This window comes from Panthera leo, chromosome C1 (assembly GCF_018350215.1).
Source record: "Panthera leo isolate Ple1 chromosome C1, P.leo_Ple1_pat1.1, whole genome shotgun sequence".
Classification (NCBI taxonomy): Eukaryota; Metazoa; Chordata; class Mammalia; order Carnivora; family Felidae; genus Panthera; species Panthera leo.
In genome coordinates, this window is record NC_056686.1 from 15,919,156 (window position 1) to 15,933,313 (window position 14,158).

Consider the following 14,158-nt stretch of genomic DNA (forward strand, 5'->3'; position numbering starts at 1 on the left):
AGGCGCAGCAGACCGCTCTGGCGGGGATAGCACCGTTTATTAAGAAAGATCAAGACACAGACCACAGGAGGGTCCCTTCTAGGACACAGAGGCCAGGTGTCCTGACCCCACATCTGTGGACTGCTGGAGGGGAGGGCACGTGCTCCCATTTGGGCCCTCAGGCCTCCACAGACGGGGCAGGGCTGTCGTGTCCCCTTCCTGTCCCTCCCAGCCATGAGTCCCGGCATCCCCCACGCAAGGCACTAAGTCTTTTCAACCACCGATGCCCTCCTCCCCCCATGTCCCCTGGGCCTTCACTTCCAGATCAGTGGGGGGATGTGGCCTGCTGTGGGCGGGGAGACCCTCTCAGTGCTGGGTTCTGCCCTTAGCAGCTCCTGGTGAGAGGTGGGGTGGACTTTCCCTTGCAGCCCCTGAGGGCGGGGGCCCTGGGCAGGTGTCGGGTGTTGGGGGCGGGGGGGGGGGGTGGGTGATCCAGGAGGACTCGGTGGGAGGGGGAGGCTGCCGGGGCAGGTGGCCCGGCTGGCCTGGAGGAGGTGGAGGGGGCTGAGACACGGGCCGGCAGGGGGTGGGGTTGCCTGCCCAGGAGTGAGCTGCCTTTTGTTCCACAGTTGGCACTAAAGAGCTTTCCCCGCCCGGAGGCGGGTGGCAAAGGCAATTGCGATGCCCCCCGCCCCAGGCAGCTGGTGAGGCACCAGCTGGAGGCCGAGGTTGGCTCTTGTAGGACTGGGGGGCTGCCCGAGGGCTGCAGAACTGGACGGCCTGGCTCTACTTGGGGGCGGGGCTCTGTTGGTCGTGACAGTTCTGAGCCCAATCGGCCACCACGGTGTCTGACCCCAAGTCCTGGTGGTCCTCTGAGGCACCAGCTCCCATCCAACCTGCCCTACCTGCCAGCCTGCGGCTCTGCCCAGGTGTGTTTGTGCGTGGGGGGTGGTGTGCCCACCCTCCAGGCCGGCCCAGGGCGGTAGCAGCAAAGCGTGGCATTGCCTCGGTTCCTTACAAAATATTCATAATAATAATATTAATAACAATATACTCGACGTCGTGGGGCTGGGATGCTGCCCGGGAGTCCGTGTGGGGCGGGCGGCTGCCTACGAGGGGCAGGGGCGCGTGCTGGCCCCCGCCTGGGCGCGGTGCTCCAGGTCCAGCGGCTGTGGGGGCGGGGCGCCGGGCCGGGCAGAGTGCAGCACCAGGTTCTTGATACAGCCGGTGATGCCCGTGGAGAACCTGCCCCCGGTCAGCGTGCTCACGTCGGGAGCTCCACCTTCGGGGATGAGAGGCGACGGGGCTTGTCAGCTCGGGGAGCCCGGCGGGCGGGGGGAGGCTGCAGGCTCTAGGTCTGCAGGAGCCCCATTCCCTCCCTGGCCCTGAGGAGGGTGCCCTAGGCCTCGCCCAGCCCGGACTTACCGATGTAGATGCTGCCCTTGGTGTTGACGGCCACGTTAGGGCCTGGGGACTGGCCACTGACCAGCTCCTCGCCGTCCACCTGGATGGAGCCTCTCCGGCCCTCTCTGTGGTCAACGGGGGGCAGGCTCCTCACCACCAGTTCCAAGTCCCCTCCCTGCCTGCCCCCTGCTCGGAGCGCTTTCCTTTCCGCACTGGATGAGATCCGGCCCCACAAACACAGCTTCCCAGCACCCCACCCGGCTTTCATTCATCCCTTAGGGTGCTTGCCTGCCACCCCCCGGGGAGTTCCGTCCTGCCCTGGAAGTTTGTTCCGGCTCACGGGCCCTCCCCCGACCCTGGCTTCAAGTTCTGTGTCCCAGAGCTCAAAGCTTGCCTCCCTGCACACGGTGGGCGGTGTCCCGTCCCAGTCTAGAACTCCGCGCCCCTCACCCTCGTGCCCAGGTGGACTCCCTTACCGCAGTGCCGTCACCCGATGCCACTCGCCATCATTGATGGGGTCCTCAGAGACGAGGCGGGCCTCCCCGCTGCCCAGCTGGTAGCTGTGGTCACACAGGCCCAAGACAGTGTGAGCTGGGACAGGTGGTGGTGGTGTGTGTGGCTGGGGTGCCGTGGGCCGCAGCTTCTCGTGGGAGGAGCCACAGCACCGAGCAGAGGGTCACTGAGGGGGTGAGGGAGGCCAGGGAGGGGGAGGAAGGGCCAGGTGCCCGCACCCACCTGAAGACAAGGTGCCCGTCCTGAAGCCCGAGACTGATGAAGTCCTTGCCGCGGCCGGCCTCTCCCACATCCTGCCCGGGAAGCACAGGGTCACTGGGGTTCCCAGCCCGGAGAGGCAAGGCCCCTGACGGTGGTGGCCTTCACCCTCCTCCTCTCACGGCCCTGCCCGCCAGGAGGCTGAGAACCCTGTGACCCCGGGCCAGATGCCCACACTCACCACGCCCTGCCAGAGCAGGAGGCCATTGGCCGTGCCGGTCCGAACCTCCAGCTCGATGGTCTCTGGCACCTCGGGCAGGCTGGGAGTGGAGACGCGGGTGAGGGGGAAGTCCCAGATTCCTGTTCCCCTCCCTGGACCCACAGGCTCCCCTAACACCCATCTCACCTCCTGGAGAAAACGCGGCCGGGGAGAGCTAGGAAGCCGTCATCGTGGAAATAGGCTCCGTACTGCCCAGGGGCATCTGCGGGACAACGTGGGGCTGGTGAGACACCTGCCGGCCTGCGTGGAGCGGCCACCGACCACACGGGCTCCAGGACCCCCACCTCCACCCGTGTGTGCGCTACTATGGGGGCCCTGAACCTGCAGTCTCTGGAGACCCCAGGGGGCTGTGAACAGAAGTCAGGGGCCTGTGAACTTGGATGGGGAAGCCCTGTAGCTCTACCTTCGCTCACTTCTCACTGAAATGTAGCAATTCCTTCCTGTATCCATGTAGGCAGCCAACCAAAGGAGCCGCAGTGGGACCTGTGATGTGTCACTAGCAGACACCCTTACTGCATTTCAGTAGTTGCAAATATTTCAGAACGTTGTCTGTGCTTGTTGGAACTGCGGTAGCTGTCGGGACCACCACCAGGTCTTGTTATTTAATGTGTTACTAAAGAAGCACCTGTGTTACAAATCTGAAAGTTCTAAGTATTTTGATAACCTTATTTCAGTACAATTGGTTTGTTCTGAAATCCTAAGCGTTTTGTTTTATGTGGTCAGTAGGGTCCAGATAGGGTGACCAGTCGTTCCCTATTTGCGGAGTCCTGTCCTGCTTTTAGCTCTGAAAGTCCACATCCCGAGGGACCCCTTAGTCCTGAGCAAGCCGGGACAGCTGGTCACCTAGGTCAGTGGCACATAAAAGGTTCAGGATCTTTGTGTTCCCTCCTTCTTGCGGGCGGGAAGACAGGCTCAGGCAGGCGAGTGACGTGCCCAGGAAGTGGGAAGCCTGCTTTGGACCCTTTTGGCCCCAACGTCCATACTGTGTGTGGCTCCAGCATCCCTAGCCCCACCCTCTCAGACGCATCCCCACAGGCCGGTGCTGGTCTCTGAGGGCCTATGAGGGTGGGGGACACTTTGCCACCCTCTGCCGAACGATGATAACAGCTAACATTTACCAAGCACCTACTGTGTCCCAGTTGCTGTGCGAGGAGCTTCACGGGCAGCTGCAAGCACCATTTCATTTCAATGGATCTCTGTAACAATCCTAGGACTTCGACAAAATGCTAACAATGCTAACATTCTGTCCCCACAGCGGACCAGACATTGTTCTCAGCATTTTACATACACTAGATAATTTTACCTGACACAAAGTTTTATCCAACCCTTGTGGGAGGATGTTACTTCTCTTTATTTTACACATAAAGAAACCGAGGCACAGAAAGGTTGAGTGACTCACCCGAAGTTACACAGCTAGGAGGTGGCAGGGCTAAGATTTGAATCCAGGCAGGCTGGATTCTGAGCATGCTCTTAGCCACTCTACTGCTACCTCTCCTATTGTGTTAGTGACAGATAAGAAGATGGGTGTGGACTAAGCGGTTAGCCCAGGGTCTGTGAACGGCCAATAAACACTGATTTTTTTTAAAAAATTATGATTGCTTTTAAATAGATTGTGGAGGGGCGCCTGGGTGGCTCAGTCGGTTGAGTGTCCAACTTCGGCTCAGGTCATGATCTCACGGTCTGTGAGTTCGAGCCCCGCGTCAGGCTCTGTGCTGACGGCTCAGAGCCTGGAGCCTGCTTCAGATTCTGTGTCTCCCTCTCTCTCTGACCCTCCCCTGTTCATGCTCTGTCTCTCTCCGTCTCAAAAATAAATAAACATTAAAAAAAAAATTAAAAAAAACTAGATTGTGGAATCCTTGAGAATGAAGGTCTTGCCTTGTTCATCTTATATCTCCTGCTTCCAGAGCAAGGATGGGCACACGATAATTTGTTGACAGAATGCATGAACGTAGAGGAGAAAACTGGGGTCAGAGTGGCTCAAGGACCTGGCCCAGGTCACCTAGCCAGTAAGTACAGGGCAGGACCCGGCTCTGTGTTGCTGTGCTCTTTTTTGTTCTGTCCCTCTGTGCCCAGTGAGCCTCCCACATGCTCGTCCTGCTTATAGGCCAAAATTGAGGGTGTGGGGTACCCGGAAGAGGGGCTGAGAGACCGAAGCCAGGGAAGAGCCAAGCCTCTCTGGCCACAGGAAATACATACCGTTGCCCCCGCTGCCTTCCAGATGCCAATCAGACTCGGCTGTGCCTTGTCCAGAGCCTACGAGGAAAGGTGGGGTGCAGTCGGTGAGCACAGACACTGTGGGTGCCACGTCCAGCCCCAGAGGGCCCCAAGAGGGAGGTGGGGAGAGGCCAGGACAGTTACCTTGTTGGCAGCGTGGGCCAGAGAAGCCGGGGGGACAGAGGCAGCGGGTGCCCTGGCAGACGCCCCCGTGCAGACAGGGCTCACGGAGCCGGCAGGGGTTCTCCTCGTGCTCACAGAGGTCTCCTGTGGGCCAGGGCGCAGTGAGCGGGCACGGGTGGGAGTGGCCGCGACCACCTCGTACCGCCCCCTGCCGGGACCTGCCGGGCTCCCACACCTTTGAAGCCATCGGGACACAGGCACTGGAACTCGTACTCGCCGGTAGGCATGCACGTGGCACGGTTCTGGCAAGGCTGGCGCTCACACGGGGAGCTGGTGTAGCACTGCCCGATGCCCCGGCTGCCCAGGAAGCTGTAGGTGAGGTCTAGCCGCTTCCCGTTCACTGACACCTGCAGGCACAGGGACGGGGAGGGGCTCTGGGCATGCGGGAGGCAGAGGCAAAGTGACCCATGGGACAGCAGGGGACCCAAGCGGGAGCACGAGTGGTAAGGTGGGACTCTAGCACAGGCGAGGGAGGAACCTAAGCCCAACGCCTCCTGTGCGCCAGGGACCGCCATCGGTGCAGTCACTGCTCTGTGAGGCCCTTCGCGGGAGGCATGATTGTCCCTGATCCACAGAGGAGGGAAGTGAGGCCCAAGGGGAAGCATCTGGGCTCGCTGCAGGCAGAGGGGCCCCGTCTGCACCCTCCCCTCCCCTCCCCTCCCCTCCCCTCTTGTCCTCTGAAGGCCGCTCCTCACCTCGCCCACACAGCCACGGAAGTGAGCGCTAACGTTGGTGGCCGGGGGCAGACGCACGGAGGGCTCCACGCCGCCGAGGTAGAGGAGGGTGTGCAGGTTGAGGCCCTGGCTCTTGCCGGGGGAAGAGCGCAGCACGGGGCGTCTGCTGTTCACACGCAGGCTGCCGTCCTTGTTGAGACGTTCCGCGGATACTCGGTGCCAGTGGCCCAGGGCCAGCGGCTCGGGGGTCCGCAGCACGGCCAGCCCTGGGGAGGACGCCGGGCATGGATGGCATACGGGGAGCACCCCCCCTCCCCCCGCCCCTCACAGGGCCTGGGGTGGAATCCGCGAGAGATCTAGGGGACTTGCCTCGAGTCACACACAGAGAGAAGGAACGTGAATGAACAGGGGACTTGGGTTGGTCTGACTTCTGAAGTTACTCCTCCAAGCCCCCATGGGGCTTGGGGAGCTGAGGGGGACACAGCACTTGGCATCTAGAGCCCATCAGTGTTTCACGTCCGGTGCTCACCTGACCCTAGCTCATATCGGAACTCCAGGTGGCCGCCAACCATCGCCAGGGACACGAAGTCCTCCACAGGCCCGCTCTTCCCCCCGCTGAACAGCAGGATGCCGTCAGGCGCCAGCGGCTTGAACTCAATGTCCAGGCGCAGTTCATGGTGCGTGTTGGTGAGGGCGGGCAGTGCCAGGTAGGAGCCAGTGCCCGACATGGAGGGGGTGGTCACCGTCACACCTGCAGCAGCCACAGCTCAGCCGGGGGCAGTGGGGATACTGGCGCCCTTGCCTGCCCCCCTCCAGACCCAGGGGCTCAGGACCAATTGGGTCACAGCTGCAGCACAGGAGCGCCAGACCGTGGGCCCTGCAGACCAGCCTGGAAGAATCTCCGGTAAGAGGGGGGGAGCTTCGGGGACCCTCACGCAAGTGACTCAGACTGGGCAGAGGCTTGGTTGGCCAGGTGCCTTTGAGGCCCTATGGCTCTGGAGTAATTTTATCAACCACAGGGCCCTTGGTGGCCTCAGAGTGTCCCTGCCCAGCTTCCCCCCATCCTTCTGGGATTCCCTGGGGTCTCGGGTCTGGCTCCACTCACCTTCCTCGCATCTCATCCCTGAGCGTCCCAGATGGCAGCGACAGGTGTAGCCTCGACCGTCAGGCCGGTTCACACAGGTGGCGTCGGGCCCACAGGCCTCTGGGGGACACAGGGACCGGCAGGGAGGCATTGAACTGGCCTGGGAGAGGGTGGGGTCCTGATGCCAAAGCCCCATCTATTGCACCCAGGGGGCCTTGGCTAGCCTGAGAGGGCTGCCTCCGAGACCGGGCAGGAGGAGTGGATTACAGCTGAGGTAAAGGGGGGGGCGGTGCTGAGAAGGCCGGACAGGGGACACATGAGGGGGCAGTGAATGAGTGAGTGTGGTGTTCTTGAAGGATTGTACCTGGTGACAGTGCAGGGGCGGTGGTACCGAGGGGGCAGGTAACGGGGTGTGTGCCTTGGTGGGAGATGGGAAGGCGGTAGGTGCCCGTGGTGGTGAGGGGCTGGGGGGAGCGCCCAGGAGCCGTGATGGGGGCAGGATGGGTAGTTGGGGGTGAGAACTCGGGGAGCAGAGATGGGCGCAGAGTGGGTACTGGGGTGGCAGAGACGAAGTCAGTATCTAGGAGGAGGGGCGAGTACCTGGACGAGTGACAGAGGGTCACTAAGTACAGCTAGCAGTGGGGCGGGTGGATCTGGAGGGGCGGCAACGGGCGGAGGCCAGCACCCAGGGGTGGCAGCGACGGGAAGGGTGGGTCACACACCTGGGTGGCAGTGCAGGGCCTGGGAGTGCTCACAGCGGCTCCCGGTGAAGCCAGCCGGGCAGATGCACACGTAACTGCTGCTCTCTGAATCCTGACATTGGCCCCCGTTCTGCGAAGTTGCCCCCAGAAGTCAGGCCAGGAACCTCCTGCCTCTCCCCCGCTTCCCACGGGGGTCTGCCCCGGCCGTGGGCAGCGGCAGGGGCAGCTAGGTGGTGAGTGCACTAGTGTGGGGTTACCTGGCAGGGCCGGTCCCGACAGGTGGGGCAGTGGGAGATGCCGTGCGCCGTAAGGTTGAGGTCGTGGAAGATGATCTCCTCGCCCTGGATGCGCAGCTCCCGGACACAGCCTGGGCGGCAGCAGGCACAGTGAGAAGGGCGGCAGTGCCGGGCCCAGCCCGTACCCTGTAGGGCTCTTCGGGGCTCCCGTGGGCTCTGCCCACCGGCCAGCTGAGGCTCGGCCAGGGACGGAGGCGGGGAGGGGGCTCACCTACGAAGCCGCCGCTCAGCCCCGCCTTGGGGATGGCGCCGTAGTCGGGGTAGCCACCCAGGTAGAGCTCCTCGTTTAGGTCCAGGCCCTGGAACTTGCCCTGGGCAGTGGAGAAGTCAGGGATGGTGGACAGGGGCTGGGCAGAGGTGGGGAGGGGGCCGGAAACGGGGGGACCGGTGGGGCCTCACCTGAGAGGTCCCGTTGACCGGGGCCAGGCCGCCCACAATCAGGGAGCCCTGGGTAAGGCTGCGCAGCAGGGTCACGTTGTGGAACTGGCCCAGTGCCAGCGGAGTGGGGTGGCGGATGGTGGCCATGCCTGAGCCTGCGTCAAACCTGCTCCGCCGAGTGGGGCCGGGCAGGAGGAAAGCACTTAAGCGGCTTGTCAGAAGGGCTGGGCGGTGGGCCCAGCCTGGGCAGAGGTGACGTCACTGTTTCCTGCAGTTCTGATCTAGTTCCTGTCCCTGCCCTGTCCTCCCACCCTATCGCCCACCCCTAGCTCGCCACATCCCTGCCCCTTCCTCAGGTCTTCTCCTTGTTCCGCCTCCCCAGAGCTTATCCGGAGCAGCCCCTGGGGCGCCAGCTGCCCTCAACCTTACACCTTGTTGCTCTCCCTTTATGGCTGGGTCTTCCCCAGCTAGAATATATCTTCCCCCGAGGGCCAGAATGTGGTCTGTCCGTGTCCGTGCCTGGCACCACGTTCAGCAAATAGCTACCGAGTGATGAATGAATGAGCCTGGTCTGCAGGAGTCCCACCGGGTAAAGACATGCTCAGCATCACTGAGCATTTCTGCCGCAGTTTTGGGCAAGTCTGAGGCTGCTTCCTCCTCCGCTTGGTTGACACACTGTGTCCACTCGAGCAGATCAGGTGGTCACCGAAGGTAATGGGCACATCTCCTCCCTCCTCCTTCGTCCAACTCAAGCCAGGGTGGTGTGTGCCTGACCAAAGCCCGCAGTCCCCCAGCCCCCTTCCCCTGTAAATGGGAAGGGTGAGGGTCTCACCGGAACTCAGGCCTTCCACCCACGAGGCCGAAGGAGATGAAGTCAGGCTGCCTGTTGGCCAGGTTGGTGGGGCTCCCTGGGATCCGCTTCTGCCCATTATACAGCAGCATCCCTGGGAGGGCACAGCCATGTAAGGCCCTCCCTCCAGCTCCCCAGCTATGGGCTCCCTGTCTGCCCAGCCCCAGGGGTGAGTGACCCCAGCCTGTGACCCTTCACTCTCTAGCTCCCATCCCTCCCTCTGTACGGACACCCTGTGCAGCCGGGGCCTTCCCCCTGTCTCCGGATGTGCCCTATACAGAGACTGGCTCAGAGCCCCTACAAAGAAATAGAGCTTGCTTCACTCACACTGGAGGGCCTACCTGAAGGAGGAGAGGAAGGCAGAGACTCACCCGAGTAGAGGAGGAGGCCTGGACAGTGAAAGTCAGAGACCCGTAGGAGATGGAGAAGAGAGAGAGAGAGAGAGAGAGAGAGGAGGAAAGGCTGAGAAATGGAGACAAAAGAGGGAAGGAGGAGGAGAGGCAGAACAGGAAGCCAAGACAGGAGGATGGGTGGGGGTAAGGCCATGGCAGAGATAGGAGGTACTGCGGAGCGGGGGATGGAGACAGGAGGAAGCACGAGAGAGGACCCAGAGGTCAGGCCTGGGGGTCCCAGGACAGGGATCTGAGGGAGGTGGGTAGGACTGGGGGCCACCAGGGCTCAGACAGTAATGGTGGTTCCTCCAAGAGATCCCTGCCCCAGGCCCCCCAAAGCAGCCCCTCTCCTGCTCACCATCGGCTGAGTCAGGACGGAAGGTGATCTTGATCTCGAACTTCCTGTAGGCATCTTTGATGGTGGGCAGTGGCAGGAAGGAGTGGGGGGTCTGTGTGAAGTAGGGCACCACCCGCTCTGTGGGCAGAGAATGTGGCTAGAGACACTGCCCAGCAGGCAGCGGGCAGGGCACTGCCCGGTCCAGAGGGTGTTGTCTTACCCGGCACCTGCAGATGGGCAAAGGCTTTGACCTTGCCCTGGTGATTAGTAGCAGTGCAGACGTAAGTGCCTGCGTCCTGAGGTCGGACCGAGGGCAGCAGCAGCATGGTGTTCTCCACGCGGCTGTCAGGTGGCAGGTTACCGTCCAGCTGCAAATGTACCCACACTTGGGACCCTGGCCTTGGCCCACACCTCCACGGCTCTGTCTCCCATCTTGCCTCAGGCCCACCCTCAGACACTGGGCTCGTACTGTGTGCCAAGCCTGGGCCTGGGCCTGCGGGCACTGAGATGGTGAAGGCCTGACCTTGCCCCTCGGGCATGCCCGCTCGTCCCCTGCCCGGCATTTACCTTGCTCCAGGTGATCTTGGGAGTGGGGTAGCCAGAGACCATGCAGGGGAAGGCGGCTGCAGAACCAGCAGGCACACGGACCTCTGGGGGCGTGGAGATCTGGGGCAAGGCTAAGAGTGGGCAAGGAGACACAGGCCATCAACATGATGACAGCCGCCACCAGAGAGCCCAGCCTGTGTCCGGACTCATTTCATCCTCACTCTAGCCCCTGAAGGGAGGCGCTGCGTCCCCATTTTACAGGTGAGGCTCACTGGGCAGTCAGGGCTCAGGGGCAGGTCCACTTGGTTCCACAGCCCGACAGTCTTCAACACACCCCGGCAGAAAGTGGTGCAGCCCTCTGGGGACTTGAGACGGGGGTACCAGGGCAGCTTGCAACAGTAAGTCTGGGGGCAAGTCATAGGGTTTGGGGTGAAAAGGAGCTGCCTCTGAAGACAACACAGATTTGTGTCTGCCCTGCACCCACTGCCCTTTTTCACTCTCTTTTACGTCTGTTTTGTGCTCACATCGTCACTGCCATCGGATCGGGCTGTGGGTCTCTATTGTCAGAGCAGGTGCTCCAGTGGGCGAGGACTACATATCCGTTTCCCTCCTCCTGCCCCCTGTCCCCGGGGAGGTCCCTGCCGGCCTTCACCTTGCACGAGCAGCAGCACGTGGGACTGGGTGGTGCCAGCGGCGTTGGTGGCCGTGCAGCGGTACTGCCCCGCGTCGGCCAGCTCCACGTGGGCGATCCTGACGATGCCCCCGCTCTGCACGATGCCAGGCCGCAGGCGCCCCCCGACTTTGCTCCACGTCACCTGAGGCTTGGGGTCACCCAGGGCCAGGCACTCGAACTCCACGGCATGGCCGACCACCACGGTCTGCACGGAGGTCCGAATGTTGATGAGCACTGAGGGCAGGGCTGGGGAGGCAGGGAGCAAAGGTAGAGTGAGAGTGAGGCCAGCCTGCTGCAGGCTTGGCCCGAGGAGGTGAACACCGGGGCCCTTGGCAGCCACCCCTTTCTTCATTTGCTTTCTCGTGCATCCACTCACGCACACACTCACTCGTTTGCCCTTGTTTACAGGGTTACTCATTTGTGTGTCTGCTGTCATTTTTCATTGGCTGGTCTGAGCACCCACCACTCCATCCATCTCCCTTCTTCCCTCCCTTGCAGTATTTGTTAGGCCCCCTTATGGTGTGCTAGACACAAGCAAGAAACAATCGAATAATTCTCTTTGTTCATAGACATTTCAGGGGCTTCCCAGGGAATATAGTCCCTGTGCCCCTCATTTCTGTTGTAGGCTTTTAAAAAAATTTGTTAATGTTTATCATCATTATTATTATTTTAATTTTTTAAGACGTTTATTCATTTTTGAGAGACAGAGACAAAGCACAAGTCGGGGAGGGGCAGAGAGAGAGGGAGACACAGAATCCGAAGCAGGCTCCAGGCTCCGAGCACAGAGCCCGACGTGGGGCTCAAACTCATGAATGCAAGACCATGACCTGAGCTGAAGTTGGACACTTAACTGACTGAGCCACCCAGGCTCCCCAATGTTTATTAGTTTTGAGAGAGAGAGAGAGAGAGAGAGAGAGAGAGAGAGAGAGAGAGAGAATGAGCAGAGGAGGGGAGAGAGAATGGGAGACACAGAATCTGAAGCAGGCTCCAGGCTCTGAGTGCTCAGCACAGAGCCTGACATGGGGCTCGAACCCACGAGCCGTGAGATCGTGACCTGAGCTGAAGTCAGATGCTCAACTGACTGAGCCACGCAGGCGCCCTACTATCCTCTACTCTTAGGAGAGGAAGCTACCATTCTACCTTGGACAACCAGCTGGGCACTGGCCTGGGCCTGTCCCCATGGTCCATAGGCCTGGCAAACATATGTCCCTTGGCAGCTCTGGTCCAAGTTCTGGATTCTGTACAGAAAAATAATAAGACATCGGTGAATACAAACAATTGATAAGAAGGCTTTGCAATGGCATGTGAGTTCAAAGCCACTGGAGATTAGCACATGGCATAAGCTTCTGGTCTCTCGCTAACCACGTGAGGTAGGCAGGTAAGTGAGGCAGACAGGCAGGCAGGTAGATGTCACCACATCCATTTTAGGCCAAGACCTTACGGTCAGAGCTCAAGAGCACACAGAGTAGCAGAGCTGAGATCTGGGTCATGTGTATACATCTGGCCTCAGAGACCGTTCTCTTTCCCCTAATAATAAGGATGCAAATATGAGCTCCTGTTTACTGAAGACCTTTCCCATGCTTTAGATAATGTCATTTGGCCCCATGTTAAGTCATTGTGTGGCTGAGGACATTCAGGCTCAGAGAATGGACGTGACTTGCCTGAGGATACTGTTTCATGCTGAGCCCCACGGGACAGGTATCCTAACAGCCCCCGTGTGTACCTTGGTGCTCAAGTTCAGTATGGCCTCTCCCCCAACTCACCGGAGCACCCCATCCTGCACACTGTGGCCAGGAGGCAGCTGACCCCCTTCCTTGACCCAACGGAGCTGGGTGCCCTGGTCACTGGGCACGGCACAGTGGAACTCGACGCTGGCCCCTACACTCTTGGTCTCCAGCTGAGGTGTGACCTGAACGGTGGGCGCGGATCCTGCTGGGATGGCGGTGGCCGGGACAGAGCCAGAGGGGCCTGTGGGGACATGCACGGGGTTGTGTGTGTGTGTGTGTGTGTGTGTGTGTGTGTGTGTGTTACTCCCAACGCCTCCACCTCCCAGGACCCAAAACCTCCATCCTAACATTCAAGGGATGCTCTTTTCCCAGGAGCCCCTTCTGCCCAGCCTGGTCCAGGGCTGCCCCGCTCACCTTGAACGAGCACCTGGGCGAAGGCCTCAGCCGAGCCCACCTTGTTGGTGACCCGGCAACGGTAGCGGCCTGAGTCCTCGGGGGCCGCGGGCTCAAAGCGCAGCATCTCGTTCCTGGCAGTCGCCCTCCTAGGGAGGCTGCCACCCACACGGCTCCACTGGAAGGTGAGCGGGGGTGTCCCATGCGCCAGGCACTGGATCTGCACCGTCTCTCCTGCCCGCACCGAAGCGTGCTCCGGGACTGTGGTGGCATACGGTGGGCCTGGGGTGGGGGACGGATAGGTCGGGGCAGGGGAGAGCAGCGGTCAGGATGTGAGCGGGTGTTGGACCCAGGTGACTTGCCAAAGGCCCAGGGAAGCTGCTTGGTGAAGCAGAGGACTGGGGATGAAGGAAGCAAGGGTCCCAGGAGGGGATGCGGGTCTCAGGCTAGGGCAGGTTCTGGGGGCCTGAGCTGCACGGGGCCCTCTCGATGGCATTCCTGGGGCTCTGTCCAGGGTGTAGCCTGGCTCAGGGCTCCATACAGGGCAGAGAGCACAGCCCAATGAGGGCGGATAAGCTCCTTACTCTCCACATGCAGGGCGATGGTGGCCTCGGCATGCCCGGTAGGGCTGGTGGCGTTGCAGATGTACTGGCCTGAGTCCTGCTGGGCCACCCGGGGGATGATCAGTGTGTCACCTTCCAGCCGGTGCTGCCAGGGCAGTGGGGAGCGCAGCTTGGACCAGTGGATGGTGGGCGTGGGGCTGCCTGTGGAGTGGAAGACCACAGGGGTCACCGGGCTGCCCTGGGGATGAGCTGGGGGTGAGGCTGGTGAGGAAGCGACCGGGTGATCCCGTCCCTTCACGGAGGCCACTGAGTGGGCATTTCAGCCATCACTGGGTGACGCCAGCAGCAGCAAAGTCCCCTCCTTGGGTGCGATAACATCTCCAGGTGTCTTGTGTCTACAGTTCAGGCCCCAGGGCAGCACTGCCCTCTGTACTGTGTGCTAGCCCCGTCCATACCTGTGGCTGAGCAGCGCAGGGTGGCTGTGTGTCCAGCCTCTACAGTCAGCTCGGCTTCTTCAACTTGAACCTGGGGGGCCCCTGGGGCCACAGTGCCTGTGTCCACAATCACCTCCACCCGCTTCTGTGCTGTGCCTAGTGCGTTCCGAGCCAGGCATACATAGGTGCCTGCATCCGATGGTTTAGCTGATGAAATCTGGAAGAAAGCAAGGATGCTGGTTATGTGGGCACTGATAGGCACCTTGGCATCAGCCCCCAGCTCTGGCTTGCTTTTACCTCTTCCCTCTCTCCTTCCCTTGACTTTTAGTTCTCCTGTTC

At 61.1% G+C, this 14,158-nt stretch overlaps 1 protein-coding gene across 4 annotated transcripts in view; it reads right to left on the minus strand.

Moving 5' to 3' along the window:
• Positions 1-470: 470 nt before the first annotated feature.
• Positions 471-14,158, minus strand: part of HSPG2 (heparan sulfate proteoglycan 2) — a 99,296-nt gene continuing 85,608 nt past the window's right edge. For all 4 annotated transcript variants that reach the window (XM_042949214.1, XM_042949213.1, XM_042949215.1 and 1 more), the window contains 26 exons: positions 13,841-14,036; positions 13,407-13,586; positions 12,844-13,104; positions 12,466-12,670; positions 11,843-11,940; positions 10,682-10,948; positions 10,051-10,160; positions 9,704-9,851; positions 9,505-9,621; positions 8,737-8,848; positions 7,926-8,070; positions 7,738-7,837; positions 7,488-7,597; positions 7,252-7,360; positions 6,551-6,649; positions 5,975-6,196; positions 5,467-5,711; positions 4,947-5,118; positions 4,733-4,855; positions 4,571-4,627; positions 2,501-2,576; positions 2,336-2,414; positions 2,119-2,189; positions 1,860-1,943; positions 1,405-1,508; positions 471-1,261 (listed from right to left, as the gene is read on the minus strand). In XM_042949214.1, the coding sequence (XP_042805148.1) occupies positions 1,089-1,261; positions 1,405-1,508; positions 1,860-1,943; positions 2,119-2,189; positions 2,336-2,414; positions 2,501-2,576; positions 4,571-4,627; positions 4,733-4,855; positions 4,947-5,118; positions 5,467-5,711; positions 5,975-6,196; positions 6,551-6,649; positions 7,252-7,360; positions 7,488-7,597; positions 7,738-7,837; positions 7,926-8,070; positions 8,737-8,848; positions 9,505-9,621; positions 9,704-9,851; positions 10,051-10,160; positions 10,682-10,948; positions 11,843-11,940; positions 12,466-12,670; positions 12,844-13,104; positions 13,407-13,586; positions 13,841-14,036 (3,663 nt within the window). In that variant the 3' untranslated portion in view covers positions 471-1,088. The remainder of the gene's footprint in view (positions 1,262-1,404; positions 1,509-1,859; positions 1,944-2,118; positions 2,190-2,335; positions 2,415-2,500; positions 2,577-4,570; positions 4,628-4,732; positions 4,856-4,946; positions 5,119-5,466; positions 5,712-5,974; positions 6,197-6,550; positions 6,650-7,251; positions 7,361-7,487; positions 7,598-7,737; positions 7,838-7,925; positions 8,071-8,736; positions 8,849-9,504; positions 9,622-9,703; positions 9,852-10,050; positions 10,161-10,681; positions 10,949-11,842; positions 11,941-12,465; positions 12,671-12,843; positions 13,105-13,406; positions 13,587-13,840; positions 14,037-14,158) is intronic.